The 27,952-nt window shown below is 41.6% G+C and overlaps 2 protein-coding genes across 2 annotated transcripts; one reads left to right on the top strand and one right to left on the bottom strand.

Moving 5' to 3' along the window:
• On the top strand, nt 1-2,574 carry LOC308461481 (olfactory receptor 11A1-like). The gene has a single exon (XM_080978472.1). The coding sequence runs from the start codon at nt 1,146-1,148 to the stop codon at nt 2,151-2,153; it is 1,008 nt and encodes a 335-aa protein (XP_080834598.1). The 5' UTR covers nt 1-1,145; the 3' UTR covers nt 2,154-2,574.
• Nucleotides 2,575-5,984: 3,410 nt separating this feature from the next.
• On the bottom strand, nt 5,985-23,381 carry ELSPBP1 (epididymal sperm binding protein 1). Its single transcript, XM_080978572.1, has 11 exons — nt 23,223-23,381; nt 22,101-22,247; nt 20,651-20,815; nt 19,345-19,506; nt 18,769-18,915; nt 16,910-17,074; nt 13,144-15,910; nt 10,889-11,035; nt 8,885-9,049; nt 7,857-7,916; nt 5,985-6,980 (listed from the first exon to the last, which is right to left on the bottom strand). Exons 1-7 carry the CDS (start codon nt 23,287-23,289, stop codon nt 15,876-15,878), a joined length of 888 nt encoding a protein of 295 aa, XP_080834698.1. The 5' UTR covers nt 23,290-23,381; the 3' UTR covers nt 5,985-6,980; nt 7,857-7,916; nt 8,885-9,049; nt 10,889-11,035; nt 13,144-15,875.
• Nucleotides 23,382-27,952: the final 4,571 nt, after the last annotated feature.

Raw genomic sequence — 27,952 nt, 5'->3', positions numbered from 1 at the left:
GCAGACCATAGGGACAAAACAATGTAGTATGATGGGGTAATTAAGCCGTCCTCATCAAGGGTTTCATAAGCTGGGCCAAATCATTTCCTCCTCAAGCTTTCCCCTAAAGTTTGTTATCCTTATGGAAACTCTAAACTTACCCTGAGCCCATTGATACCTCCCTCCTGAATGTGTGTGGCTGATTTGTTTACGTTAGCAACATTGGCCTGAGCATTGGCCATTGAAGGAATGGCATAGCACTCAACACAACACTGTTTTTGAAAATGAACGCTTGTCACAAAGGCTGCTCCATTGCAGCAAATAGGCATTGCCCGACCAACCTCATTCTTCCCTCAACCAGCCCCCAACTGCCTGCCTTCTTGCACCTAGTCCAGGGGATGGCACTGCTTATGGCAGCTTTCTTCTCCTTATTATCAGTCTTCCCAGTTGTAGAACATAACAGGGAGGCAGATGAGGACCAGAGCAGAATTAATTGGCTCTGCTCATCATTGGCTTTGGCTCCATCTCCTGTTGAGGTCTCTGCCTTCTTCCCCATGAGTTCCAAAAGTCATCAGCCACCAATGTTCATTTGAAAATGCTTTTTAGAACAACAGTGACAACAACAAAAATGCTACTTCCTCTTTCATAGTTAAATAGTGTCCAGGGGATAACCAGCCTTCCTCTGGAAAAGATATTAAAAAAACATGGGGCAGAGCATTTAGAAATACAAACATTCAAAGCTGCTCGATTCAATATCTGCAACGAACCAAAAGAGGAAGTATTTACCACCTTCTTCTTGGAAAACAAACCTATACGGTAAAGGAATAAGCCGTTATCGCTAGTTTGATATCATAGCAGTAGGTAAGAAAAATATCATTAACTGTCTCATACAGGAGTGTGATGTAAGAAGATAATGAACACTGTTGGAAACAGGATGTTGGATGAGGTGGGTTTTTGGTCTGGCCCAGCAGGGTGTCCCGTGTGTGTTTATCCTCTTATAAATGTCATATTTATTTCTCTTGAAAGCATTTTCACATCAATGTTTTCCAGTACAGTTACCATGAAGACCATCGATCCAGCCTTTCTTTTGCTGTTGTCAGTAAAATTGCATTTTTCTTTTCTTTTTATATTTTCATTCTCTATTTGTAGCTACCTGCATTGAAAGCATGTTTAATGTTTTGTTTGATTTATGGCAGATGCATTCCATGAGTAGCATCCGAGAGAAAAACCAAACGATCATAACGCATTTCGTCCTGCTGGGGTTTAGCGATCTCCAGGATCTGCAGATATTCATCTTCCTGATCTTTCTGTCCATCTACCTTGTGACCATGGCTGGGAATATCCTCATTGTTGTTCTAGTCATTTCTGACCAGCACCTTCACACACCCATGTACTTCTTTGTGGGTAACCTATCCTGCTTAGAGACCTGCTATAGCTCAACCATTTTGCCAAGAATGCTAGCCAGCCTTCTATCCGGAGACAGAACCATTTCTGCAAAAGGATGCATGCTGCAGTTCTGGCTCTTTGCATTTCTAGCAGCAACGGAATGTTATCTCCTGGCGGTGATGTCTTATGATCGATATCTTGCAGTTTGCAAACCGCTGCACTATGCAGCCCTTATGGACAACCGTCTCTGTGTCCAGTTAGTGCTCGTATCTTGGCTAAGTGGCTCGTTAGTAGTCACCACAATTACACTAACAATGGCACAGTTCAGTTTTTGTGCTCCATACGAAATAGACCATTTCTTTTGTGATTTCATGCCATTGATACAACACCTCTGCAGCGGTGCCCATTTTCTGCTGTTGTCCAGTTTCATCACTACCTCTGTGTTTACCTTTCCGCCATTTCTGCTGACCATTGCTTCGTACATTTACATCATCACTGCAATTCTGAGAATCCCATCTGCCACGGGGAGGAAGAAAGCCTTTTCCACCTGTTCCTCCCACCTCTCTGTAGTCACTATCTTTTACGGGGCATTAATGGTAGTGTACATGTTCCCAAATACAGACACGCTGAGCCGAATGAACAAAGTCTTCTCTCTCTTCTACACGGTCTTTACACCTCTGGTCAATCCTCTGATATACAGCTTGAGGAACAAGGAGGTGAGCAAGTCTCTGAAAAGAGCCATTGACAAATGCGTGCCAACACAAAGGCTCACAATAATTTCTCATTAAAGTAAATGGGTGTGTGAGACACAGGGCACTTACACACAGTGGTTTATTGTAGATGTGGTGCTTCTCATGCAAGCATTTTTACCCCCAGCATCCATATGATTTTATCCTCACCAAAATGCCATCCCACATGCCCTCCATTTAATCTGTATTTACAGCTTCCTTGTTTGTTTTTGTTTTGTTTTGTTTTGTTTTTGTTACCTAATGGGCCTGAGTTTAAATGGGATTCTGATACATCTGGATTAAATTGGAAAATAATATTAGATGGCTTTTTTAAAAAAAAATTAAAATATTGGGTTACAAAAAATACCTGCATTATCTCTTTTTCAGGTCATAGAGCCATTTTACTTTCCAGTTGCATTCAATGTGAGACATTAATGTTGCATACAGTGTGAGGTTGGGGGGGGAGAGAATGGGGAGACAGTGAGAGAGGCTGCGGTGGTAAAGCTTGCGTCCTTTTACTCAGGTTTTTTGTGTCAGCATCACTTGAGTAGATTTTCTTTCTATTCACTTATTATTTTTTCCTTGTCAGTGACAGAGGTTGAGGGGGGCATGCAGGGCATGGTTGGTTGTCTTTAGTTGACTGCAGTTAGATTTGTTTGCATGGGGGGAGGGCACGCGATCAGTGTGTAAGTGTGTTTGTGTTTCTAACCCAGTGGACAGATCATTACATTCAACCATTTTTTATTTGGAGTAGTTCCATTGAAATTAATGAGCCTGAGTTAGTCATGGTGATTAATTTCAATGGGTCTACTCAGAATAAAAAATAGATGAATGCAGCCCACTGCTTTTTAAACCTCTCATTATTCTGTCTGCAAAAGAGGTCCTTGAAACTTTCATGTCTGCATAATGACGAAAGGAAACTTCTCATTTCCACTGTGGATTATACTTCCCCTCTGGTCTTTTGCTGTGTGAAGGAGGCTGGGGAGAATTGTTTCCCTCACTATGTAACTTAAATTAAGCAAAGTAAATAATAAATCCATGGGGAGTTTTGCATCCTTAACTAAACCTTTGAGAACTACTTGCTCAACATGATGTCTTATAACTGCCAGGAGACACTATACTGCAGCCTTCACCAATGGCTGGGGCTAATGAGAACTGTAGTCCAAAAGACCTGGCAGGAACCACATTGAAGAAGGCTACTTTACAGCTAACAAGAAGCAGATCTTCCCTGTTCTGTTCATTCCTTGGGGCAGATTTGAACACACTCCAATCTGTTCAGGAAGAGATTGCTCAAAGCTCTTCCTCTTCTGCTTCTATGTGTGGGTACAAATTGTCTGACAACATGTGTTTTAACTGTGCAATCCTAGATTTCCTGTATGCATTTGAATCCATCCCACAAAATACACACGGTGTGGAGGTAAGTCTTTTCAGGAAAGGAAGAAAAACCATATACAGTGGTACCTCAGTTTTTGAACGTAACCCATTCCAGAAGACCGTTCTACTTCTGAAACGTTTGAAAACCAAGGCACAGAAAATTGAGAAAAGTACAGTGGTACACTCAGCGGAAACCGTTTGACTTCCGAGGCCCGTTCAAAAACGGAAGGATTTACTTCCGAGTTTTCGGCGTTCGGGTTCCAAAACATTTGGCAACGGAGACGTCCGAAAACCGAGGTACCACGGTATTCAAATTTCAGCACACCTTTTTTGGGGGCACAATGAACAGCAATGCCATCCTGCTCAAGGCCTGTTGAAATGAATGGGAATTTGTGAAAGTATGTGTCAGGGGCTCAGGGGCTGAGCCACAGGGGAAGGAGGAGATGGAGAGCGAAGGGGAACAATCTGAGGGGAGCTCAGGAGGGTATGCCAGTGATCAGAGAGATTCCATGAGTCTCTCCAGCGAATCAGAGGATTCCCAGAAGGGGGCCCCCAGAGGCAGGGCAAGGGGGGCCAGTGGGGAGTCTCCAAGCGGCAGCTAGAAATCAGGGGTAGCTTCCCCACCAGAGCGTAGCGGGGGGGAAGAATCCCACGGATTAAAACAAGAGCCTCCTCCTGCAGGAGGAGAGAGTGAGGCTGGACTGACCACGCCTCCGTCAGAGAGTGGAGGGGCGGAGGGAAGAGCAGGTCCGGCCAGCCTTCCTGAAGGAGAAAGCAGTGAGGGGAGCAGTGTAGCCATTAGGAGGAAAGTAGGCGGCTGGGCGCGCGCGCCAAGTTCAAATGTGGAGGCGCGCGGGCCAGCAGAAAACCCGGATTGGGAGCCAGGTCCTAAAGCCCGCCGGAAGGGTGGGGAGGAGTCAGAAGAATCCGCCTCCGAAGAAAGTAGGAAGGAGGTAACCCCAGAGGACAGGAGGACCCGGAGGAGAAAGGAGCAGAAGGAGGAGAGGAAGAGGTGGAGCAAAGCTCGGGTCTTGAACTGGTGTAGGGGAGGGGAGGAGTCAGACGGAGCTTCGCCGGTCTAAGGACTCAGACGTAGCGCTGCGCGCCACGGATGTCAAACCAACAATGAACCACAATAAAGACTTTTGTTTATAAAGAGCAACTGGCGTTGGTCCTCTGTGAGCTAGGACCTGAGGCAGCGTTGACAGTATGGCACAGTTCCAGTTCAATTTGCTGAGGTTTGTTTCAAGAGAAACTCGTGGCAGCTTGAAAGAAAAAGGATACACATTTATCAGGTATTAATCTACAGTTATTCAAGGGATTTCTGACATTTAGTAATTTAAAAGAGATCCAGGCTGAGGACTAGTGAAATGGCTGGAGGGCTAGCCTTGAATTGGACAGATCTGAGTTCAAATCTGTGCTCAGCTCTAAAGATTACTTTGGTTCATCATTCTCTCTCAGCCTGATCCATTCTACAGTGTAGCTGTGAGGATACATTTGTGTGTGTTTGGGTGGGTGCCTTGACTCCTCTAAATTACTGGGTCTAGTCGGTGTTGGTGTTTAATCACTGCTTGGAGTATTGAGATTGGCTGCCACACACTGAATTTAGCAGTGTCAAAATACAGGCCAAACCAGTTTTTCCATTCTCAGAAAATCATCATGGAGAACAAAAGGAAGGTAATGGGAGATTAACCAAGCAGATACTCTGTGTCAGACAGTACATGGGTGTGAGAGATAGCAGAGACAAAGCTGTTTGCTAGCATATGGGCTAGAGAGAAAAAGTGTCAATCAGTTAAAGCCAGCAAGCTGAGCAGAGGGACAGAGAGCCATGTTTGATTTCTTTTTTGATCCAAGGCTAAATCAATGGGAGAAACAGGACCCTATTGGAGTGCAATGCTTTGAACCCCTCCATCATCGGCTCAGGTTGCATATGTGTGTAAATAATCATCGGCTCAGGTTGCATATGTGTGTAAATAAGCCATACATAATAAATACACTACCGTCTCCGCTATGCTTCATTTCCAAAGGAAACACAAACCCTGACTAAGTGTCTGGACCCCTGGAATTTTGCACTACTCTGAGATTGGGGTAGCATGTAACGCACACACACAGTCACCTTGAGCTGCATGGATGAACAATGAGATAGAGATAAGATAGACTGATGGTTAGAATCCAATGGTCAGCTGCAGCTTGCAAATCACTACAAAACCACGTGAGAGAAATTGAAGACACTTTGCCAAGATGCCAAAGATGTTTTATGCACTGCATTTTTGTTAGATCATTTTAGGTATATAAAAGTAATTAAATTGTTGTAACACTGATAACACAGCTGACAAGTGGGGCTTAAATCTTGCTCAGTTTGCTGGAAAGAGCCGTAGCAAGCAGATCCCTTTTTGCCAGGCTAGGTGAAGGAAAGCAGGGACTTCTCCATTCCCCTGATAAGAATCTGGCCCTAACCAAAAATATTCTGCAGCTCTAAGGGATAAAAATCCATGACTTCTGATGGAGACTTTCACCTTGAAAACCACTCGTCAAAGTTTTATTCTCATTGGAGCTTTGAAAAGAACCTTGGCTGCATGAATAAAATGGACCCAGGATGGTTCAGATACTCAATCATAGATATAAGACCAATGATGATGTTTCGTTTTTATCCCACCTTTATCATGCTATAGCACAAGAATGACCCTCAAATAGTGCAGCAACAAACACTGTTGTTGTTGGCCTCCATCTATCTCAGGAGACAATGGAGGAGTGTGCCTTTGTGAGTGAAGCTAAACTGTTGGATAATTACGGCGTCTGCTGTGGCTGTAGAGACTGATACAGGAGAGACATGTTGTGTTGCAGCTGGGGCAGATGAAGGAGTCTGGTTGTGCTACTGCATTGTGGAAGAACTAATAAAACAGTCCAGTATAGACCCACTACTAATGCACTATTATTAAATCAACAACATGCTGAAGAATACACCAGTCTGGCGAGGCCCAAAGATTACTTGTAAGTTGCAGCCTACATCAACAATATGACCCTCATTCTATGTTTTGTTGAGGTGCACAGAATCACCACACACTGGCGCACGAAGGTGGGGGGCGGACGGAGCGTTCCACCCCAGGTGCCATTCCTGGGGGGTTCCATCGCAGCAGGGCCCTCCCCACCCAGGATGCCTGCCGCTCACCGTGCACCCTTGGGATGCGCGACGCATGCCCCTTGCCCCACAACGTGCAACGTGTGCCCCCCACAATGCGTGCCAGCCATGCCCCTGCCTGTTCGCCGCTCTAGGTGCCAGAGCATGTCGCTTCGCCACGGTCACCACCACAACAACAAACTGTTCTGCTAATTTGAAAGTTCCATACTGAAAAGGGCTTGAGAAGAATCAGAAGGATGAGGCAGGATCTTGGATTGTCATTTCTTCATCCTTTCCATGATCTTCACCTCTGCTGTATTCTTTGGGCAGGATGTTTCCATGCTTTCCATTATCTAACCTTTTCACCCCTCTGGAAGCTACAAGGCAATTAGGATCTGCAGGGAAAGAAGAAGCAAAATGTTAGGTGCATGATTGATTGATTTGTTTGGTCTCTTTGTTATTCATTGGTGTGCTGAAAGTTTGAGAGAATGCTTAGACAGAGGAGGAATTTTTTCACCAGAAGATCAGTGTGTGTGAATGAATTCCTGGAGGACAGAGCAGAGCTGACTGTACTATGAGGCAACAGGAGGCAGCCACATTGGATGGCAGAATCTGGGCATCAGAAAAGAGTATTTTTCATCTTCAGTTTCTTAAATTTACTATAACCTACCAAGACAATTTCTGTGGTGAAAGACTGTGCTAATGATATACATACACACTTGCCAACTAAGAATAATGCTCCATGCATCTGATCGAGTCAAATTTATGAAAACTCATGCCATAATTAATTTGTCATTCCTTAAAATGTCTCAGGACTCTTAGCTGTTTCTGTTTTTGCTGTAGCAGGCTACTGCTCTTATACTGTAACTACATTTTTATCCAATACCCCATTATTATTACTTTTTATTCCAAATGGTTTAAATTATAAATACAGCTCAAAAGTATTTTCCAAATGTTGGTATCCAGTTTCCTTGTCATATTCTGAAATAAGCACTGTATAATTATTCAAGTCTCATCTCCAAAACATAGCATTTCATCGATTTCTGTCCTTTTCTGAACTTTGCTGTCTGATTCTGTTTTGAGACATGCACAGCTTGGGAATAAGATACCGGAACCAGTCACAGCTCACAGCTGTAAGCAATCTGGATCCAATAGCAAGCTGGGCTTCTCAATTAATTTCTTGCATAAGAAGAACTCTGCTGAGTCAAATCAAAAGCCTATCAAATCAAAAGTTTCCCAAAGCAGCCAACCAGATGCTTTCATGTTCTTACCTGCAGGGTCACAGTAAGCCCTTTCCTGAGTCACATCAGTTTTAGACTTCCCAACAACTACTAAAAATGAAAGAAAGAGAATAATAATAATAAATAAGAGATATTCAAAGGGAAAGAACTGTAATTTCTGCCTTATCATCTTAATGTACAAGATGGATTGAAACAGTTAAAAATAACTTTATTAAATTTTTTGGCTTCTGGTTATGATGGCGACAGGCTAGGCAGCCAGCTCCAGAGCTTCACAGATTTTAATCGAGGTTTAATTGATTTTCACTCGTTTTAAACCAAGCATTTTATTCACTATCAACTGTTCTTTTAATCTGGAAGCTGGGGAGCAGAAGAATGTGGAGCTGTGAGATAATATATAATTAACAAACTTGGAGCTTATCTGTTCTGTCAGCATCCCATTCATCAAGTGGAAGCAAGGAAGGTGGCTGAATTTGACACTGTAACTATTAAGATTTTAACTTAGTCTTTTGAACCTAAAATGGCATCCAGAGGCAAGAAAAGAATCCAAATCAGTACCAGTAATGATACTGGGGTTCATAAAGCCAGTAATTTTATATAAAATATTTTAACCTGCTTTTCATTCCAAGATCTCAGGGTGAGGAACAATAAAACCTCATCGCTGGCTGGGAGCAGCAGCATGTCTCTTAAATTACCATGAAGTCATAATAGAAGGAAAACAAATAAGCATTACTTTGGGGTGTCTTTCAGATGTTGTTGGGCTCCAAATCTTATCTTCTCCAGCCAACATTGCCAATGCTCAGGGATGATGTGAGTTGTATCCCAACAACTTCTGGGGGTGGGGTGTAAAAGGTTGCTTAGACACCCTAATACACATATCACTGTAGGTCAGTACATAATGCTATTTTTGTGCCTCTGCCTTCTTTCTAGACTTATGCCATATCTTGCTGGTCTTAATTAGACCAGCGGTTACCATCTGCTGCTTGTTGCTTTGCTTTACTTCCACTTTGGTAGTGCAGAAGGTTCTGAACCATGAAGCTGGCTATCATGGACAGGCTTACTAGTATCAGCACAGTAGCTCCATTTTCCGTCTTTGTCATAGCTGCTTGTTGTTGCACACCAAAACTTCCTGGGCATGACTTCTTCATCTGTGCAAGTATAGAATGTCCTCCCGTTGTAAACAAAGGGGAACACACAGGGCTTTCCATGAGAGTTGCCGCCATGCTCTGTTTGGAGACAAGAAATATATGAGGCAAATATTATGACACCAGTTTAATGGAGAGTCTATGTGCTTCACAACACACTGAGACAAGCAAATTTCAGCATATTTAGGACTGCACTGAATTATGACTGCAAAGTTTCATTGGTGTTTTGGCATAATAAGCAGCAGAGTGATATGGATTCATAGTTGCACCCAATATTCATAAATGGCTAAGCTGGGAGGACCATTACACATAATATTCTCCAAGAGATGGCTGATGTTCTCCAAATTCTCCAAAGGTTCAGGCTGAAGTTGAAAAATAATTTCTTCAAAAATTGACCAGACTTTTTTTCCTGAGAAATTTCAACTCAGATCTAGGTAATACCTCATGTATCTTCTGCTAACTCCTTGGATATGTTAACTGCAATTCCTAAAAGATGTCGTTGTAAACAAGTCATAGAAACTGATGGTAATCTTATTACTTCTGCCAGAGATAAATTAGCATACAAATGAAAGAATATGGAAGATCTGCAGATAGATATCTGCTTAAAATGCCTGTTGGGTACATGTTACAATGAAGCTCAAAACACTGCGGCCTGGTTCCCACAAAAAGCAAACAGTAAGCCTGTTTCTTGGCTGTACCACTTCAGAGTAATTGAGCCCAAATTACATCATACTAAAATTAACCAAAGTCATTCAGCAAATTGCAGAAACCAGACTTGCATAGAAAGTTCCATTCTTGGGCAAGCTGACTGAACTTGCATTGGATTCTCAAAGTGTTTCTGAATGATACAAATCTAGATATAATTAACTGAGTCTCTCTCTCTAATGGCTGTCTGCAACACTGCAAACACCACTTGTTTTTCAAAATTATTTTGGATAGGTCACACCACCAGACTAATCTGACTGTTAATTGTCTTGATGCTGCTCTTATCCTATTCATGGAATTAGCTTTTGTTTAATATATTTTTATCACATTGTTTTGAAATATATAATTTAAAATTACTGTGATGGTGATTACTACAACCACTGCTACAACAACTGAATTGTGGTGCTTGGCAGCACAGAAATACATTTGCGACATACAGGAACTCATCTGCTCATTCTGTAGGGTTTGAGGTTGTTTTCTTTCATCTCTTGTGGGTGAAACAAGAGGAGAAGAGCTTCAACACTAAGAAGAGGAGAGCAGTTCTATGCACACTTCGCAGATCACTTTGCTCTGCAGTAGAGGGCCTACTGCAGATACCATCTCATCAGGACTTTCTTTCCATATGGTATGGAAACCAAGCCTTTAGGATAGTGATACCTATCCTTTGGAACTCTTCTCTTGTTAAATATTGGACTGTTGTCATCTCTATTGTCTTTCTGCTGCCTATTGAAGTGATTGTCTTTATCCCGGTCTGCATCTGTATCAAAACGTTTCACCATTGGTCTCCAGAGCCATAGCAGGCACTGTAAGCGCTCCCAATGGTTTGACTTCACCCCTGAAGTCATGGTCTCTTCCATGGTCTCCTGAGACAGACAAATGCCAACAATAACAATCGTCATTAGATTTCAAATTGTTCTTATATATATGGAACAATTTTTAATTATTTGTATAAATGACATTGTTTGTACATACGAAATTGTTTTTAATTGTTGATTATTTTTATTGTGAAATTGCTTCAGTATCTTTTTAGGGAACCTGCCCTGATGGGCAGAGTATAAATAGTAGTAGTAGTAGTAGTCATAGTAGTAGTAATTCAAAAATGAAGTCAAATAAATAAATCCCATTGAACTCAGTAGAATTTACTTCTTCGTAAATATGTGTGTGTGTGCATACGCTTCCTTCACTGAGATTTTCAAACTCTGGTGATGTGGTTACCTGTCTCATAGCAAGACTTCCAATGGTGGTCTTTGTCATAGGAACTGGTTGTAGCACACCACAACCAATGGAACCTGGATCCATCTTTGGTGCAGGTATGATATGTCTTGTTTTTATAGATAAACGGGAAGACACAGGATGAAACGTCTGAAACAGTTAAAGAAAACGGGTAAAGACCATTGTGATTTAAATTTAGTAGATCATATTATTTTAATGTTGTTTTCCACAACTTCGTAGCCTACAAAAAGAAGAAGAAGAAGAGTTTGGATTTGATATCCTGCCTTTCACTCCCCTTCAGGAGTCTCAAAGCGGCTAACATTCTCCTTTCCCTTCCTCCCCCACAACAAACACTCTGTGAGGTGAGTGGGGCTGAGAGACTTCAAAGAAGTGTGACTGGCCCAAGGTCACCCAGCAGCTGCATGTGGAGGAGCGGAGACGCGAACCCGGTTCCCCAGATTACAAGACTACCGCTCTTAACCACTACACCACACTGGCTCTCTGGTATTGAATTCCAGATATTAAAGAATGTTTGTAATCGGCCCTTGAACATCAGTATCATTTATACTGAACACTGAATAATTCCTTCCTCTTCAAAAAAAAATGGGGGGGGGGGAACACCATGAAACATGCAATGTAAGCTTAGGAAGTCACAAGAGGGGTTTTTTGGGGGGGAGGTGGAGTTCACTGACTTTAGGAAGATAAGAAGCTGTTCTAGTGAACCATACCACTGTTGCATCTATTTCAGCACCGACTAGTAGTCTCTCTCAAGGATTTCAGATGCAGGTTTCTCCCAGTTCTACCTGGAGATACTGGAAACTGGACCCAGAACATTCTGCATACAAATCAGATGCTTTACAGCTGAGCTATGACCCTTCCCAAATGACATTTCTCACAATTAATTAATATTGGAGCTGTGGGATAGTAAGCGGCATTCGTGTACCAATATATACAATGATATTGTGGACCTGGGAAAGGTATGGGAAAGTGCCTGCAAAATGATCCTTGGGGAGGGGGGACCCCTAAGTGTTTGGAGACCTTGAGGTAGAGAGAATAAACATTATGTATAATGTGGAAACACAGGATAGAGAGCAGTTTTAAATCTCTCCTTTATAATGCTACATAATACTCAGAGACACCCAATGAAAGTGATTGGCAGGAGTTTCAGGACAGATAAAATATTATATCATTATATCAAGCATAATTAATTTTACAAGGTGATAGCCATTAACTTCAATGACTTTGACAGGAGGAAAGCAGCACCAACTACTCTTAGCCATAACAATTAAATGCTTTCCGTCTGTATTCCACTGTATACCAGTTGTTGGGGAGTACATGGATGGGGAAAAGGGGTTCTCTGCATGCGCCACCCATTGCCTTAAGAAAAACAATCGCCTGACCAAAACTGAATGGAGTATGCTGAAACAGACTTGGACTGATCCAGCAGTGGTCATTTTATGTTTTCATGCACTATCATTTGCAAATGACCAAAATAAAAAGTCTAATGTCATGCAGCCTTCTGCCTTATCAGGTCTCTTTGCCACCCCCTTCTGCCATGAAGGGGGAACTTCATGTGGGGCACTGGCATGGCACTGTCCTCACAGTGACTGCTGCTTTTTAGTCCTTCTCCTCTTCAGTCACTTCTCACTCAAGAAGGCAGTGGGTGGGGATGAGAAGAAGCAGAGCAGAGCGTATACCTATATGGGCCACCAAAGGAACTGGAAGGAATGTGTCAAGGAGATACAACATGGTTCCTCAGAAGCCACAGCTGTCAGGCTCAGTAGCAAAAGAGACATTGCCTCCTCAGCCCACAGCACAACTATTCAGCATTACATAACACTTCCTGCTCAGTATTGCCCTGATTCTTCTTTAAACTTTGCCCACTGGACTTGTTCCACAGCCCAGGCAAGGAAAGCATCTTCTGTACCTCACACAAATGCTTCTTTTCCACTTCTACCCTATATATATTAACAGTGCAATCCTATGCAATCTTACTCAATAGTAAACCTCACTAAATCCCCCAATAAACAGATGAGAACATGATGTTGCTCTTTAAATAAAAAAGAGATTTCGATACTCCATACAACTCAATGCCACCAGGGGAAAAAATCATTGTTTCTGAGTCAACATGTTCTTCACAGCTTCTCTCACGGGACAAGAGCTTCCAATCTTAAAGTAATGAAGCAGGAAAGAATAAAACAGAAGAAGGGAGATAGTTCCTGCTGTGCAGTGTTGGGGAGGCAGAAGGAAATTCTTACCTGGACGTGCTGAACTGAAGGGTAACAGGACCCAGGTACAAACTAGGAGTTGAGTGATGAACCACATAGTTGCTGATCACTCCAGAGTTTGAAATCCCTGTGCTTCTTTGTGGTGTCCTCTTTTTAGCACAGTCTCCACACACCCTTAATTATGGTTGCAAAACACTGCACTCCATAAATAGCCATGACACTCATACCAGACAAAGGAATCTCAAATACTAAATACTGGGACAAGAAACTCAAAAGAGGTGTGTATGTGCCAATCAGCTGGGCTAGGCCATTTTCCCCCCCTTTTCTGTATCCCTGCACTGCTTTGGCATGAGATTTCCCACATACGTAATACTTCTGAAATTACAGTGAGCAAATCATTGGTGTTAGGTCTGAGCTATAATTCATCGCTAGCTGCAAAACCCTGAAGGCAACACCTCAGCTTCAGAAGAACTTCACTGTCATTCTGAATTGGCTGTTCTGAGAGTGGGGAGTAGGGCCTTTTTAAAAAACTGGAACTCGCCAGAACTGAGTTCCAGCACCTCCCAGGTGTGCTCCATTGCCAGTTTAAGAGAACAGGGGAGATGTTCCTTGTGAGTTCCAGTACCTCTTTTTCTAGAAAAATAGCACTGGTGGGGGGTGTTATATTCCTGACACACTGACTTTCCACACTCCCTTCAAAGACCTCTATCATTGCTGAAAATTATTAGCAATTCCAAGACATGTAACCATGGGTGTAGCCAGGGGGATGGGGGTTAGCTGCCACTCCTAAATTAAGTAAACAAAAACACTTAACTGAAATTAGATATAATCAGAATATTTGAAACTGACATGCTTGCAGAGGTCACTTGGATGATGTTGTGGCACATTCTAACAACGCAACTGGCAACACAACAGAGAGATACGGCATGGTTTCCACGAACTCATGGAAATATTTTCTGTTTCCATAAAAAAAAAAGACTCTGCTTGTCTCTAGGGTTGGCATATTTCAAAAAGTAAAAACCAGGACACCAACAAAGTTGTTGAGCTTTTTTGCTTATGAATTGTTGAGCAAAGAAACCGTGATTTTTTGATTGGTGTATCTCTCTTGCTCAGCCATGCACCACTTGTAACGTATAGCGGTCATTCAGTACCTTGCAAAGAATAGAAATCTGGCTAAGGTCAACAGTGGCAGGGGAGTGTCTCAATGGGCTATGCTTACTGAGTGTGTACAGAAAATCCAAGAAAACTTGTTCTGTAACAAGCAATGCAATGATTGCAACAAGCTCGACATAATTAGAGTGAACTCAGTTCCCTCAACATCCCATTAATTAAAAACGGGAACTGGGTCCAATTTTGTTCTCAGAGCACCCTAGTGGAATGAAGTGAAGCTTGGAAAAGCAAACAGCATGAGAGATTTGTGTCCAGTTCTGTAAAAGTGTCTGGGATTTCAAATAACTTACTTTTTAAAAACTTTTTCCCCCAAAATGAACAATTTCCTGCCCCGGTAATGCAGGCTTCTCTGAAACCATATTACTGACTCATGCAACAGTTCCTGGTAATCTTGTTGATCAACATCAAACTAATCCTTGTTATTAATCTAAGGGCTGTGTCACATATTACATTTTGTAAATGCACATTTAAAATGTTTTACATTCATATATACACATATAAAGTAGGAATGCAATAAACATATGAGTCATAACCTGGGAGCCAGGATTAGCATGGTTCCCAGTTAACAATAAACTCAATATGCCATAAATTCTATGAAATGTTCTTTCTATTCATGATGCTTGGTCACAAATATGTGCAAATGAGAAACTATTATGCATACTGTGCATATGCTATTTTGTGCCACCAACATTTCTCATAAAGTGAAATTAGATGTGAATGTTGAGGTTTTTTATCAAATGAACCCATTTCAATCAAGGTTTAGGCCTGGTTTTGGCACAGGAACTGCTTTGATCACCCTATATGATGACCTCTGTCAGGAGAGAGATAGGAGAAATGTGTCTCTGTTAATTCTCATTGACCTCTCAGTGGCTTTCAATACCATCAACCATGATATCCTTCTGGAGTGGCTGTCCGAGTTAGGAGTGGATGACAGTATCAGTTTGCATTTCTTAGTACAGAAAGTATTGATCTGATGTGTAGAGATATTTCCTGTTCTAATTAATTCAAGAGGGTTCTGGAAGCTTCTCAGTGTGAAAGAAACAAGCAGAAGGTTCCTGATGTTTGGGTTACTCCTTCAGAGAAGCTGAGTACAGCTGGCTTCAACTGGTTCTGTTATCTCTTTCTGTCAAGGTCATGCTTTGGATGTTTGGGTGAAGTGTGTGATAGAACACACAAACTCTCACATATACAACCAGCCACATGTACATATTTTCATTCATCCTATGAAGACTATGCAATCTCATTGATGCAATTGCAAAAAGTTTCTCCCGCACTTGTCATATTTCATAGTGATCACTCATTGTACATTTTTTTATGCTGCCCAGCAAACTAGAAGAAATGTTTTATTTTTGTAGCACAAAGATACAGTTTGACAAAGATTAATAATCTCCCACTGCCACATCTTATTTATTTGTAGGCCACCTCACAGGGTAAAGCCCTCCCAAAGCAGATATATATATATATAAGTCACAGGATCATCATTCTTCTAAACTGTTTGCAGCACAACCCACTTAGCAAGGCTTCTAGTCGGCACACCCAATGACCTTTCTTTTACCCATCCACCTGTTGTGATCCAAACTGGATAACTGGAATCACTGACATTCATCGCCGCCACCTGGTTGAACTCCTGGAAAACGAGAACAGAGTAGTCAAAATACCATTAATGTTGAACAGTTCCAATGAAACTTATAGCCCAAATGATTAAAAAATGGAAAGGATTCTTCCAACTATCAAGTCCTGGGAAGTACAACAGATTTACTTCATAACATATATCTAGAACAAACCTGTGGACTCAGACACTGTGACCCAGAATTCTCTCCCCATGCTAAACATCAGTGACTCATCATAGCATTGCCTTTTAGCACTTCCACACCTTGCATTAGAGTCATATTGCAAGCACCATACATCAAGTTTTCAGCACCCATGGAGATTGGGCTTTTTCCAGATCCATTCCCGTTTGATCAACTAACGTCTACTGAATGCTCCGTACACCCTGTACAATGTCAACTCATTTCTGCAAATGTTAGTCATGCTCAGAGTAGACCCACTGAAATTAATGGGCATGGCTAATTTCAGTGGGTATACTCAGAGTACATGTTAGTGGGATATGACCCACTGCACTTCTGGGTGCATTTATACATAAAATCTTGAACAATGAAGAGAGTTTTGGCACTGTTAGCAAAAAAACCATAGCCCACAAACAATCATGTCACCACAAGGGCTAAATTGCATGCCATGGTGACAAGTCCGCAATAAAACAAAGGAATTGGGGTGTCATCTGAAGTATCAAATGGGCAGGCAAGCAGGGCTTGCTAAATCAAACTAAAATTCCAGTCAGCTAGCAGCATTTTCTGGTCTTGACTGTGTGCCAAAATGTGACAGGCAGTGAGCCACATATACCTGAATTGGGTGGAAGTCAACCTATTCTTTTCTTTGATTTGGAGTCTGGTTGGAGGGTGTGACTTAACGACGCATCACACTTCTTTCTTTGATTTAGCAACCAAAATATCTACCTCAACACCCTTTGAAACACAATACGACATCAAACATTAAAAACTTCCTTGAACAGGGCTGCCTTCAGGTGTTTTCTAAACTTAGTAGCACACTACCATCAGCATCATCTTACTTGTGTCAGCGCAGTAGCTCCACTTCTTGCCCTTATCATAGTTGCCTGTTGTTGCACACCAGAACCTGCCATGATCAGAATCCTCATTGGTGCAGGTAAAGAATTTCCGGCCCTTGTAGGTGAAGGGGAAGACACAGGCCTGGCCATTGGAGTTCCCTTCATATTCTACAGATGCAGGGAATACAAAAAATAAGAAGGATCAAAAAGGAAAAAGTGTTTTAAAATTATGTATTGAAGAGGTGGACAAAGGCCAATCACTCAGGGACTGAGCAACCTTTCTAGGGTTGCCATATGTCCTCTTTTTCTAGGACATGTCCTCTTTTTCAAGATTAAAATTTCTGTCCTGGCAGATTTTTAAAATTTGGCAAAATGTCCAGGTTTTTTTGGTTTGGTTTTTTTTGTTTACAGTAACCCAGGAATTTTTTTATAGTGCATTAGATTCAGATTTAAGGCACCCAGCTAAGCTAGGCTGCAGCAGAGAGTCACAACAGAGCAGAATTTTAAACTAGCTATATACTGTATAAATCCCTTCTCTTGTGGCTGAACTAAAAGGACACTGGCTCAGCTACAAGATCTTGGAGAAGGAGTCTGGGAGAGCAACAGTTAACATCCCCCTGCCCTTAAGGAGAGTCCGTATGTACACGTCAAATAGTTTAATAAATTGTTCTGTGCACATTTATGTTCACAAAGATGTGGACATGAGCTGAAATACTTTCATGTGCCAAGTGAGGTAGCAATATGTATTATTATTATTATTTTGTTGTTGAAAGTTAAGAACATTGCTACTAGCAATATATCACAGCTTCTATAGCCTATATATAGTAGGGTATTTAAAATGAGAGTTGTCATAGCGATCTGTAGCTAAAAGTAGAAGTTGGCAAATGTGTCCTCTTTTTTGCTCTTCAAAATATGGCAACCCTAAAAGCTCAGACTATACTTTTGATTTCCATAATCGACTTCAAATGGTGGGTAGTGTTTTCGTTTAAACTATATGTAAATTCTCAGGTGGCGTGTCCATATTTGGTTCCAAGCCAACATTTCCCCAAGCATTCCTATCCCATGTTCTGTTTTCAGTCCTTTTTGTTCAGATGTTGCATGAGTCTACAAAACAATCGGATTGCAGCCCCCGTTATTTCCTCCTTAGGGGTAGGAGGAGACCACCAGTGCCCCTTATTCACCGAGAAGCCACTATAGAGGCAGCATTGAGGAGGCTGCCGAAGAGACAGCAGATCTAGCCTCCAAGGAGCGCACCGCAGACATTGCTGCCCCTGGGGTGGCAGCAATGGACAGCATATTCTTTGGAAGCTAGATTTCCTGCCCCTCTGGATCCTGCCACCTGAGGCAGTCACTTCAGCTTGCTTCATGGGTGGGCTAGTCCTGGCCTGGGTACAAGTACAGCACAAGCAATGGGGCTTCTGTAAATTGAAAATAAGGCCTAGTGATGGTTCAAAATTAATGGTGAACTTAAAGATACTTCATATGCATATATAATATTATTATTATCCTTATTAGGGTTTTTTTTGCCCCAATCAATCTCATATAGCAATCCCTAGTACAGTGGTACCTCGGGTTACATACGCTTCAGGTTACACACTCCGCTAACCCAGAAATGGTGCTTCAGGTTAAGAACTTTGCTTCAGGATAAGAACAGAAATCGGGCTCCGGCGGCACAGCAGCAGCGGGAGGCCCCATTAGCTAAAGTGGTGCTTCAGGTTAAGAACAGACCTCTGGAACGAATTAAGTACTTAACCTGAGGTACCACTGTAAACCACTGTTTTACATCTATACCAAACTTCCATGGAATAAGTTCCCTTATTCCTGAAAATAGTTGACAAGTTTCCTGCCACAACATGGCCTACCTTGAAGGGCACATGCCTTCCATTTACTGTCTTTGTCATAGTTTGCAGTCGTGGCACACCACAGTGTGTTATCTCCAGATCCATCCACGGTGCAGGCAGAGTAGGATTTCCCTTTGAAAATGAAGGGGAAGGTGCAAGGGCGTGGTTCTGAGGAAGAAATAAAAGGTTTGGGAATTGAAAAACTACATTAAGAGGGATTAGTGGGAAATGCACGATAAGAAGAAAGCTGACTCAAGGTCCATATGCAATAGTTTTGCTGTTTCCAGACTCATGAGCACATGAGCCAGCTTTGAAGGCAGAAGACGAAACTCTAGATGCATCCGAAAGTATTACCAAAATCATATCTTGAATGTACATCCTACACACCCCTGATTTTTCTCCATAAATGTACACCATGTAGGCTCCCACCAATGTGAATATTTAATTCTGAATAAAATTGCCAAAGAGGAGAAGATGTTTCCAGTCCATCACACAAAACAAACCTTGTCTCTCTTCTGACCCACCCACCTCCTCTTATATGTTCCCCAATGATAAAATAAGGGTATCTGACTTTTCCCTCTGGATTTCATCCCCTACCTGAAGGATCGCAGTAAGTCCATTTGGGGTTTGTATCGTAATTGCTGGTGAGGGAGCACCAGAGCTTTCCAGTAGATGCCCCACTTGTTGTGCAAAATGAGTAGGATTTGCCTTTGTAGATGAAAGGAAAGACGCACGGCCCATGAGAATTGGCAGAAAGTCCTGCAGAAAGATGGAGACAGAGGGATGGTCATCTCATACAACAGGAGTTCCCTAATCCTGTCATTAATGTCCTATTTCCTATCCATTTTCTCTGTCCTACAACACATTCAAAAGTACCAAACCAGAGACTAGATATTGAAAGCAGACTTGTAAATCAGCACTAATTCCTCTAGAAAGGTTCAGTAATTCTATGCCACCCCCCTTTTTGCGGGCACAGTGAATTTGCTACATTTCTCGAGTTATTTTGCTCTACTCACACGATTCTCTGGTATTCATTGTGATCAAGAATATTTGCTTTAAAATATGAAACAGTGAAAAAAGGGCTCTGATGACTAATACATATTGATTGGTGGTAGAATTTTATTTTTATTTTATTTTCTGGTGTTGGTTTGAACCATGTTCACCTATTTTGAAAGAGTGCATTTGTTTTGAACATTTTGTAATGCCAATCCACCTTCTCAACTTTTATTTTAAAAATCAATAAATATTAATTTTTAAGAATGATATTTGGGTTGATCTATGGGAGAGAGGGAGGATTATGTCTTTGTGACATGAGTCACAAGACGTAGGGTGGATCTACACACAGGAAAAAAAACACTATAAATAAGTAATAAATCAAATCATTATAACAAAAGAAAAAAACATTATTTAAAATCGGATAGAAAAGTTTTGTGCTCTACAGTGCCACCTGGTGTTGCATGTTTTTACACATTTAAAACATGGGGTTTTGGCTAATGTAGCTGAGTCCTATAATATTCCTTTTTCTATAACTTCTATTGTACCACTGTTACAACGCTATAACTGAGTCAGACGCTAGATCCATCTAGCTTGGTGTTGTCTACTCTGACTGGCAAGGACTCTCTTCCAGCCCTACCTGGAGATTCTGGTGAATGAAATTTTGATGTTTTGCATGCAAAGCAAGTGCTCCCAACGTGGGGCCTTCCAGGTGTTTCACATCAGTGTGTCCCCAACAAATATGGCTACTGGTCAGTGGTGATGGGAACTGCAGTTTAAAATGTCTGGAGGGCACCAGATTGGGGAATACTGAACTTCCCGCTCACTCTCCTTGGCCTACAAAGTGCCTTGACTAATTATTCATCCAGCCAACCACTCCTGTTATTCCAGGCCCCGGCAGTATGCTCACTGGTATCAGCACAGTAGCTCCATTTCTTGTCCTTGTCATAGCTCCCTGTTGTCGCACACCAGAAGTTCCCTTTCTGCGAATCTAGATTGGTGCAGGTATAGAAGGTTTGGTTCTTGTACGCATAGGGGAAAACACAGGCTCGTCCACCATCATTACCTCCATACTCTAGACCCAAACAGAGTGAGATTATATGCATTGAAACATACTAGTGATGATCACAAAATACAAAAAAAACAAAAACAAAATGGTGAACAAGTCACATATATTCAGGTAGGTAGCCGTGTTGGTCTGACACAGTCGAAATATATAAAAAAATTTTAAAAATTGTCCAGTGGCATCTTACGAGACCAACTAAGTTTGTTCTTGGTATAAGCTTTTGTGTGCATGCACACTTCTTCAGATACCATATAGATACCATAAGTCACATATATATAAACCTTGCCAGGTATCTCCTTTGCAAAGACTTAGAAAGATAGCTACAAACCAAGGACAAAAGAATTGGGCAGGAGCCTGTGAGAGCAGGCTGCAATTACTCAACTGACAATAATGTTAAAGAAACAAGAAAGTATAAAGAAAGATTAAGTGCATGAATTCAGTTATACTAGATATAAAACAAGACATGAAGATAGCTGGCATTTATGCCAATGTAATATCAGTAATGTTAGAAAAGATGACATGTGATTTTTATGGTCTATGCAATCTTTATCAATTATTAGTAGGAAATATTTGTACAAAAGTGCCTCTTAGGTACATAGTTTGAACCATATTTTCAAATTAACATACTGGTGATGTGTTTCATTTCTTCAGAGCTCTTGTTGCTTGAAGCAACTTTTCACTGATCCTTGGAAGGAAATTTGTAATAGTTCGGGTTTAAGGAAGATCTATAAAAGCTACTGATGGGAGTCCCAAACCTGTTTAAGAGCACAGAAAGAGTTCAGCTGCATCAGACCAAAGGCCCATCTAATCCAACATTTTGTTTCCACAATGTCCAATCAGATGCCTATGGAAAGTTCATGAGGAGGATCTGTCTACTTTATTTCAGTAAAATGGCTATGCATGTGTGTGACATAGGAAACCAGAAATAGAAGAAAATACCCAGGACAGACTTTGCTCGTGTGCTCAAGACATCGATTCCATAGATCATATTTTGTTACATTGTGCGAAGTATGAGCAGGCCAGGGCTGAACTGATACTACCCTTGCTGGTGCCTTTCCCGGGAAAGTCAGAGGCTCACTATGTCAGGTTCCTACTGGAAGACTGGACAAAAGCTAGAACGTTGGCAGTGGCAAAGTTTTTATCGGTGGTTGCAAGAACAAACGAGCCCTATATTCCAAACAAAGTGCTTGATTAACCTGGAGGTAGACTGTATGAACTCTGTATTAATTTGTAATGTTTTGTTGGGTCTCTGGACCGTAATAAAGATTGATGATGATGAGAAGATACAGGTCACCTTTAGGGGAACATGCTTTCCATTGTAACATGTTTTTTGTGTCATAGTCAGTCGATGTGGCACACCACAGCTCATGGTGGTCATCCTTGGTGCAAGAGGAATAGGGTTTATTCTTGTAAATAAATGGGAAGACACAGGGATGATCAACTGAAATGGAAACAGGGGACAAAGGTGTAAGAATAAGAACTACAATTCATTAAATGGAAACAGTGTAGTTTTCACCCATGCATGTGCAACAGCTGTCTCGATTTCCACTTACTCAGCATTCAGTTTTCTAGTCATATTTGAAGCTGGTTTAAGAAAATCACACACCAAACAGCAGTATTTGTCAAGAAACTACAGCATCAATATGGATAGTGGCTAATATCATGTGAATGTGGCTTCAAAAACTAGCAGCGAGCAAGCAGTGGATGCAGAGCAAGCCACTGCTTCTCATGCTGTCTCCTGTGATGGGCTGGCATTCCCCCCTCCCCAGTGTGCCACAGACTGGTACCATATGTAGCCGCTGGAGCATCCCACCCAACCTGGGCTGTGGTAGAGACACTGGGGACCAACAGCCATGCTTTCTCAGTCTATGTCTGAGTGCTTATTTGTTTGTTTATTTTGCCCAGCAGTTTCCCAGGAAAACCCAATCTTTACCACTGAATCGGATGAAATGGCAATTTGGGTTTTCCATGGATTGCCATTTGCTCCAATTCAGTGGTAAAGAGTGGGTTTTCAGGGGTGCCAGGTCCAAAAATAAGCAGTCAGATGTGGACCTGAAAATCCCAGACCTGTGCCTAGAAATGTGGAGCAAAGGTAAGTATGGGTGAGCCTATTATTATTATTATTATTATTATTATTATTATTATTCCTCACCCATCTTGCTGGGTTTCCCCAGCAACTCTGGGTGGCTCACATCACATACTAAAAAATCAAACATTAAAAACTTCCCTAAAGTTTTTCAGCACCTTCAGATGTTTAAAGTGCCTTCAAATGCCTTCTAAAAGCAGCAGAAAACCATGCCCCATGCTGTAAGAGATCCTTTGAAACCATGCTGTAAGAGATCCTTTGAAAGCAGAGATCAATGATCCACTAGCCTCGTTAAGATGAATCAGAAACAATTCATGGAATATTTCTTACCCGTAGCATCAGTCAACAATGGTAAGAGACCACAGGTGAACAAGAGGAATGCCATGATGGAGCCCATCTCTTCTCTAAGGGACTCTGACAGGCATGAGGTGGGTATTCTTTTTATAAGCCCCACTTAGACCTTTCCTTCCTTCAGCTACAGTTGTCTGATGTTTGCACAATCACAAGAAATGGCAGATGTTTGTATTTCCCAACAGCAGCTCAGTGTGCCTGATCATTTTTTGTTTCCTCTTTGTACACAGTGATAAGAACAAAGGGAAGTGGGTTTTATCTTGCAATGAGTAAATAAGGAGGCTTCCTTAGAAAAGGATGGCCTTTACGCTGACAAGTATGGTGAGGAAATAATTACACTGTTAATTATTTAAATAATATTTGTAAATTACATAAATTATATAGCAGACAAATAAGACAAATAGTTTCATATTTGGCAAAAACTAAACTACAACAGATGTGAACAAGATGACCTTGACAGGTCAGAATAGAAATTGCTTGTTCTTACATCCCTAAGCAGGGGTAGGGAAGCTCAGGCCTGGCCTCCAGGGACTCAGCTATACAGCTGCAAATTAAATGTTTTAAGTGGGTTTTAAGTGTAATATACAATGTGACACTAGAGGGCAATGATGAGCCTTATGGAAAATTCAATGTATTTTTTAAAAATGCTTTTAAAAAGCATTTTCAGAACGGTTTTTATATGTGTCTAGATTCCACCCAGGTCTCTCTCTCTGGCCCTCAAGATGTTCCTTAAGTCATACACCCTGCCGAGGCTTGAAAACTCCTTGAGTCTTTTGGCCTGGGCTGGATCTACATTGATCTGTAAAAATGTTATTAAATATGACGTTATATCATTCTCAATGCAATTTTCTATTGTTGAAGGCTCACTGCTCTACAGTGCCTTCTGGTGTCACATTTTATTAACACATTTTTAACATTATAAACAACCAGTGTAGATCTGTCACTGGCTGGAATGTGTCATTGAACTCTGATAATACCTCTTGCTTGCCAGAGTGGAGGAAAGAAAGGGGTGCTTGAATATTTTAGAACCTAGTCTACTCTATAAAAGTAAACATTACAATAATTGCTGTTTGTGCTTTTGCCTCTGGCCCTGCCCACCAAGGGCATGTAGCCCCCAAAGTTTACCCAGAAGGGAATGTGGCCCTTGCATTACAAACTGTCCCCCATCTCTGTGATACGGAGCTGATTTAGTGAAGACTGGGAGAAGATTCTGATTATGAAAAGCATTTATCAGCAAAGTCCTCCCGATGTTACTGTATGGGGTTGAAATCTGGGGGTGGAATTTAAAAACACTACAACGGCTGGAGATTCTGCAAAACTCTTTTGCACGAAAGATACTGGGCCTCCCCAAGGGCTCAGTTGCTGCACAGTTAAGAACAGAACTGGGCCTCCCCTCCATTGTTGCGAGAGCCCACATTAGAATCATTAGTTTTTATTGTAAATTAATCAATGCCCCAGGTTCCCTACTAGCTAGGCAAGCCTTTTTAACTTGTTCTCATACCAACAAATGGTCCAAGGCCATGGAGACTATTACTGCACGCTACTCCCTCCCAGATCTCGACACTCTGTCATCTTGGGACCAACATAAAATCCAGGCCTGGATTCTTACAAGAGACGAGGCCATGGACCGGGCACAGTCCACTACAGCTCGCCTCTCCATGTGGCTCCCTAAAGTGAAAGTGGTAAGATCACTTGCCAACTACTTGATAGACCTGACGGAGCCCAATTTGAGAAGAGCGTTTACTATGGCCCGTTTCCATTCTATACCCACGGCCTTCCTGCAGGGGATTTACTCTAAGACCCCTATTACTCAGCGTTTATGTCCATGCACAATGAATGAAGTAGAGGACTTCATACATTTCTTTTTCTACTGCCCTATTTATGAGCCAATAGGACCTAAGCTCCTCCTCTTGATCCCGTCCACCATTACATCTAAGGAAGACTGTTTGAAATCGCTTCTTGTGGACGCAAATCCCCAAATTTCACGTGGGGTGGCAATCTTTATAGTGCAGGCTCTGAAACTCAGGGCTACTCTGACTGGGTAGTGAGTCCTAGACCTGGACCTGTTTTAATTCTTTTTATTACTTTTTCAACCCAATGTGCCGAGCCTATTTTGGGGCCATTTTATGTTTTATATACATCCGCACTTTAGATTCTTGGCGCTGGCAACTAAATCTTTACATTATTGTCTTAGGGTAATTTAAATGTCATTACGCCAGTAATATCGCTTTGAATTTTGTTTGGTTGCTTGTCTCTAGTATTTTTGTCTTATTTTGCTATGGCTGTATGCTAATGCAATAAAGGTTTTATTATTATATTAAAAGAAAGATTCTGATTATAAGAGATGGTGAAGCTAGCTTATCATACTGAGTTTGCACAACCTCTAACTTCTTCTTTCAAGTCTTTAGATAGCAATCCACACATGGCATGTTCTGCCATGTAAGGCTCATAGCTTGGCCTGGTGCAATGATGTTCTGTATCTGCCGAAGCATGAGTCATTTCTCTTGATAATTTAACAGCAACAGAGCAGTCTCTAAGTTGTTCTATGTTTGTGTTGTGTAAAATTGGTTATCCAAATTTTACCGCACTCACATAATATACAGCCTCTCCAAGTGTCCCTATTTTCCAGGGACAGTCCCAAATTTACAGAAACCGTCCTGGTATCTGGTTTGATCCCAGAATGTCCCTATTTTCCTTAGGACACCCCTATTTTCATCAAAAAAATGTTGAAGGATATGGTAGGACATCCCAATTTTCATTGGAGAAATGTTGGGAGGGTAGAGTTATGCAACCCCCAGGCCAAGAAGATAGGTAACTACAGTGTGGTGTAGTGGTTAAGAGCGGTAGTCTCGTAATCTGGGGAACCAGGTTCGCGTCTCCGCTCCTCCACATGCAGCTGCTGGGTGACCTTGGGCCAGTCACACTTCTCTGAAGTCTCTCAGCCCCACTCACCTCACAGAGTGTTTGTTGTGGGGGAGGAAGGGAAAGGAGAATGTTAGCCGCTTTGAGACTCCTTCGGGTAGTGATAAAGCGGGATATCAAATCCAAACTCTTCTTCTTCTTCTTCTACAGTGGTACCTCGGGTTACAGATGGTTCAGGTTACAGACGGTTCAGGTTACAGACTCCACTAACCCAGAAATATTACCTCAGGTTAAGTACTTTGCTTCAGGATGAGAACAGAAATCGTGCTCTGGCGGCACAGCAGCAGCAGGAGGCCCCATTAGCTAAAGTGGTACATCAGGTTAAGAGCAGTTTCAGGTTAAGAACAGACCTCCAGAACAAATTAAGTTCTTAACCTGAGGTACCACTGTATACAACCTTTAGAAGACATCTGAAATTTCTTAATGTTTACTGTTTGATTATGTTTTTATATATGTTGGAAGCCACCAAGAGTAGCTGGGGCAACCCAGTCAGATGGGCAGGGTATAAAAAATATTATTATTATTATTATTATTATTATTATTATTATTATTATTACTATGAAATAGGATGTCCCATTTTCATTGGAGAAATGTTGTTGGGTATGTAATAGCCACTTTGTGGGGGGGGGGGACAATCAGACAATTGATTGTTGTTGCATATACAGTGGTACCTCTAGTTAAGAACTTAATTCATTCCAGAGGTCTGTTCTTAACCTGAAACTGTTCTTAACTAGAGGTGTGCTTTCGCTAATGGGGCCTCTTGCTGCTGCTGCACCGCTGGCACACGATTTCCGTTCTCATCCTGGGGCAAAGTTCTTAACTCGAGGTAACTCTTCCAGGTTAGCGGAGTTTGTAACCTGAGGTGTTTGTAACCTGAGGTGTTTGTAACTCGAGGTACCACAGTAATTGCAGACTGGTTGGAGAGGGATCCACAATGATTTATCATTGCAGTGGGGCTATCCACATGCTTATTTGAAAAGCCAACAAACTGCTATTGACCACAGCAGCAAAGTACTGCTTGGTAGTGCTTTTCCTCCTCTCTATTTTTTTCCCGTATAGTTTAATGATGCACAGTCTTTGCTTCTCCTGGTAGCTCAGTTTTTAGAACCATGGGTTGATCTTGCCAAAAGTTAGCACTGGGCATCTTTATAAACAATTCTTTAGAAATAGGTTATATTTGTCTCTAGCTTTAGTCTCCATCTCAGAAACAGGAAACTTCTTATCATCATTCTGCATCTTTCAAACAGGATGCTTTTTAAAATTGCTTCAACCCCATTGTGGAATAATTGCCTTCCAAACTGACCTGACATGAGCAACAATTTTACTCTGAATATGTGTTTAGCTTTATGCTTTATGTGACCTCACAGTGAAAAAACAAAAACAAAGACATTTTATACAGTATCATGCTGTGTAGTTGGCAGATCTGGCATGATCTAAAGAAATCATGCAATTTTTGCAAGCTCAAGGGAATGGAAGACACTAGCATAAGATGTTTGTATCTTTCGCCTGTTGTTTGGTTGTTTTAACTGTATCTTGTTTTGAAACTGTTTTGTGGGTCTATGGACTGAAATAAAGATATTTAATTTGAGTAGTATAATGGTATGGGGTTGCTCGTGCGTAAGTTGCCGCCTCTCCTGGCTATGTTGCCTTGTTAAACCTTTCTGTCTGGACAGCCCTTCAATTCGTGGCTGCCTCAGTCGCTAGCAGAATCTGTCAGTGGGCGTTTCTTAAACCTTTTCCAACATAAAAGTTGTTTGACACCCAGTCTCCTCCTACTTTCTCTGTGC

Source organism: Podarcis pityusensis (genome assembly GCF_964106645.2).
Source record: "Podarcis pityusensis genome assembly, chromosome: 13".
NCBI classification, from domain to species: Eukaryota; Metazoa; Chordata; class Lepidosauria; order Squamata; family Lacertidae; genus Podarcis; species Podarcis pityusensis.
This window is presented reverse-complemented; position numbering and strand designations above follow the sequence as displayed.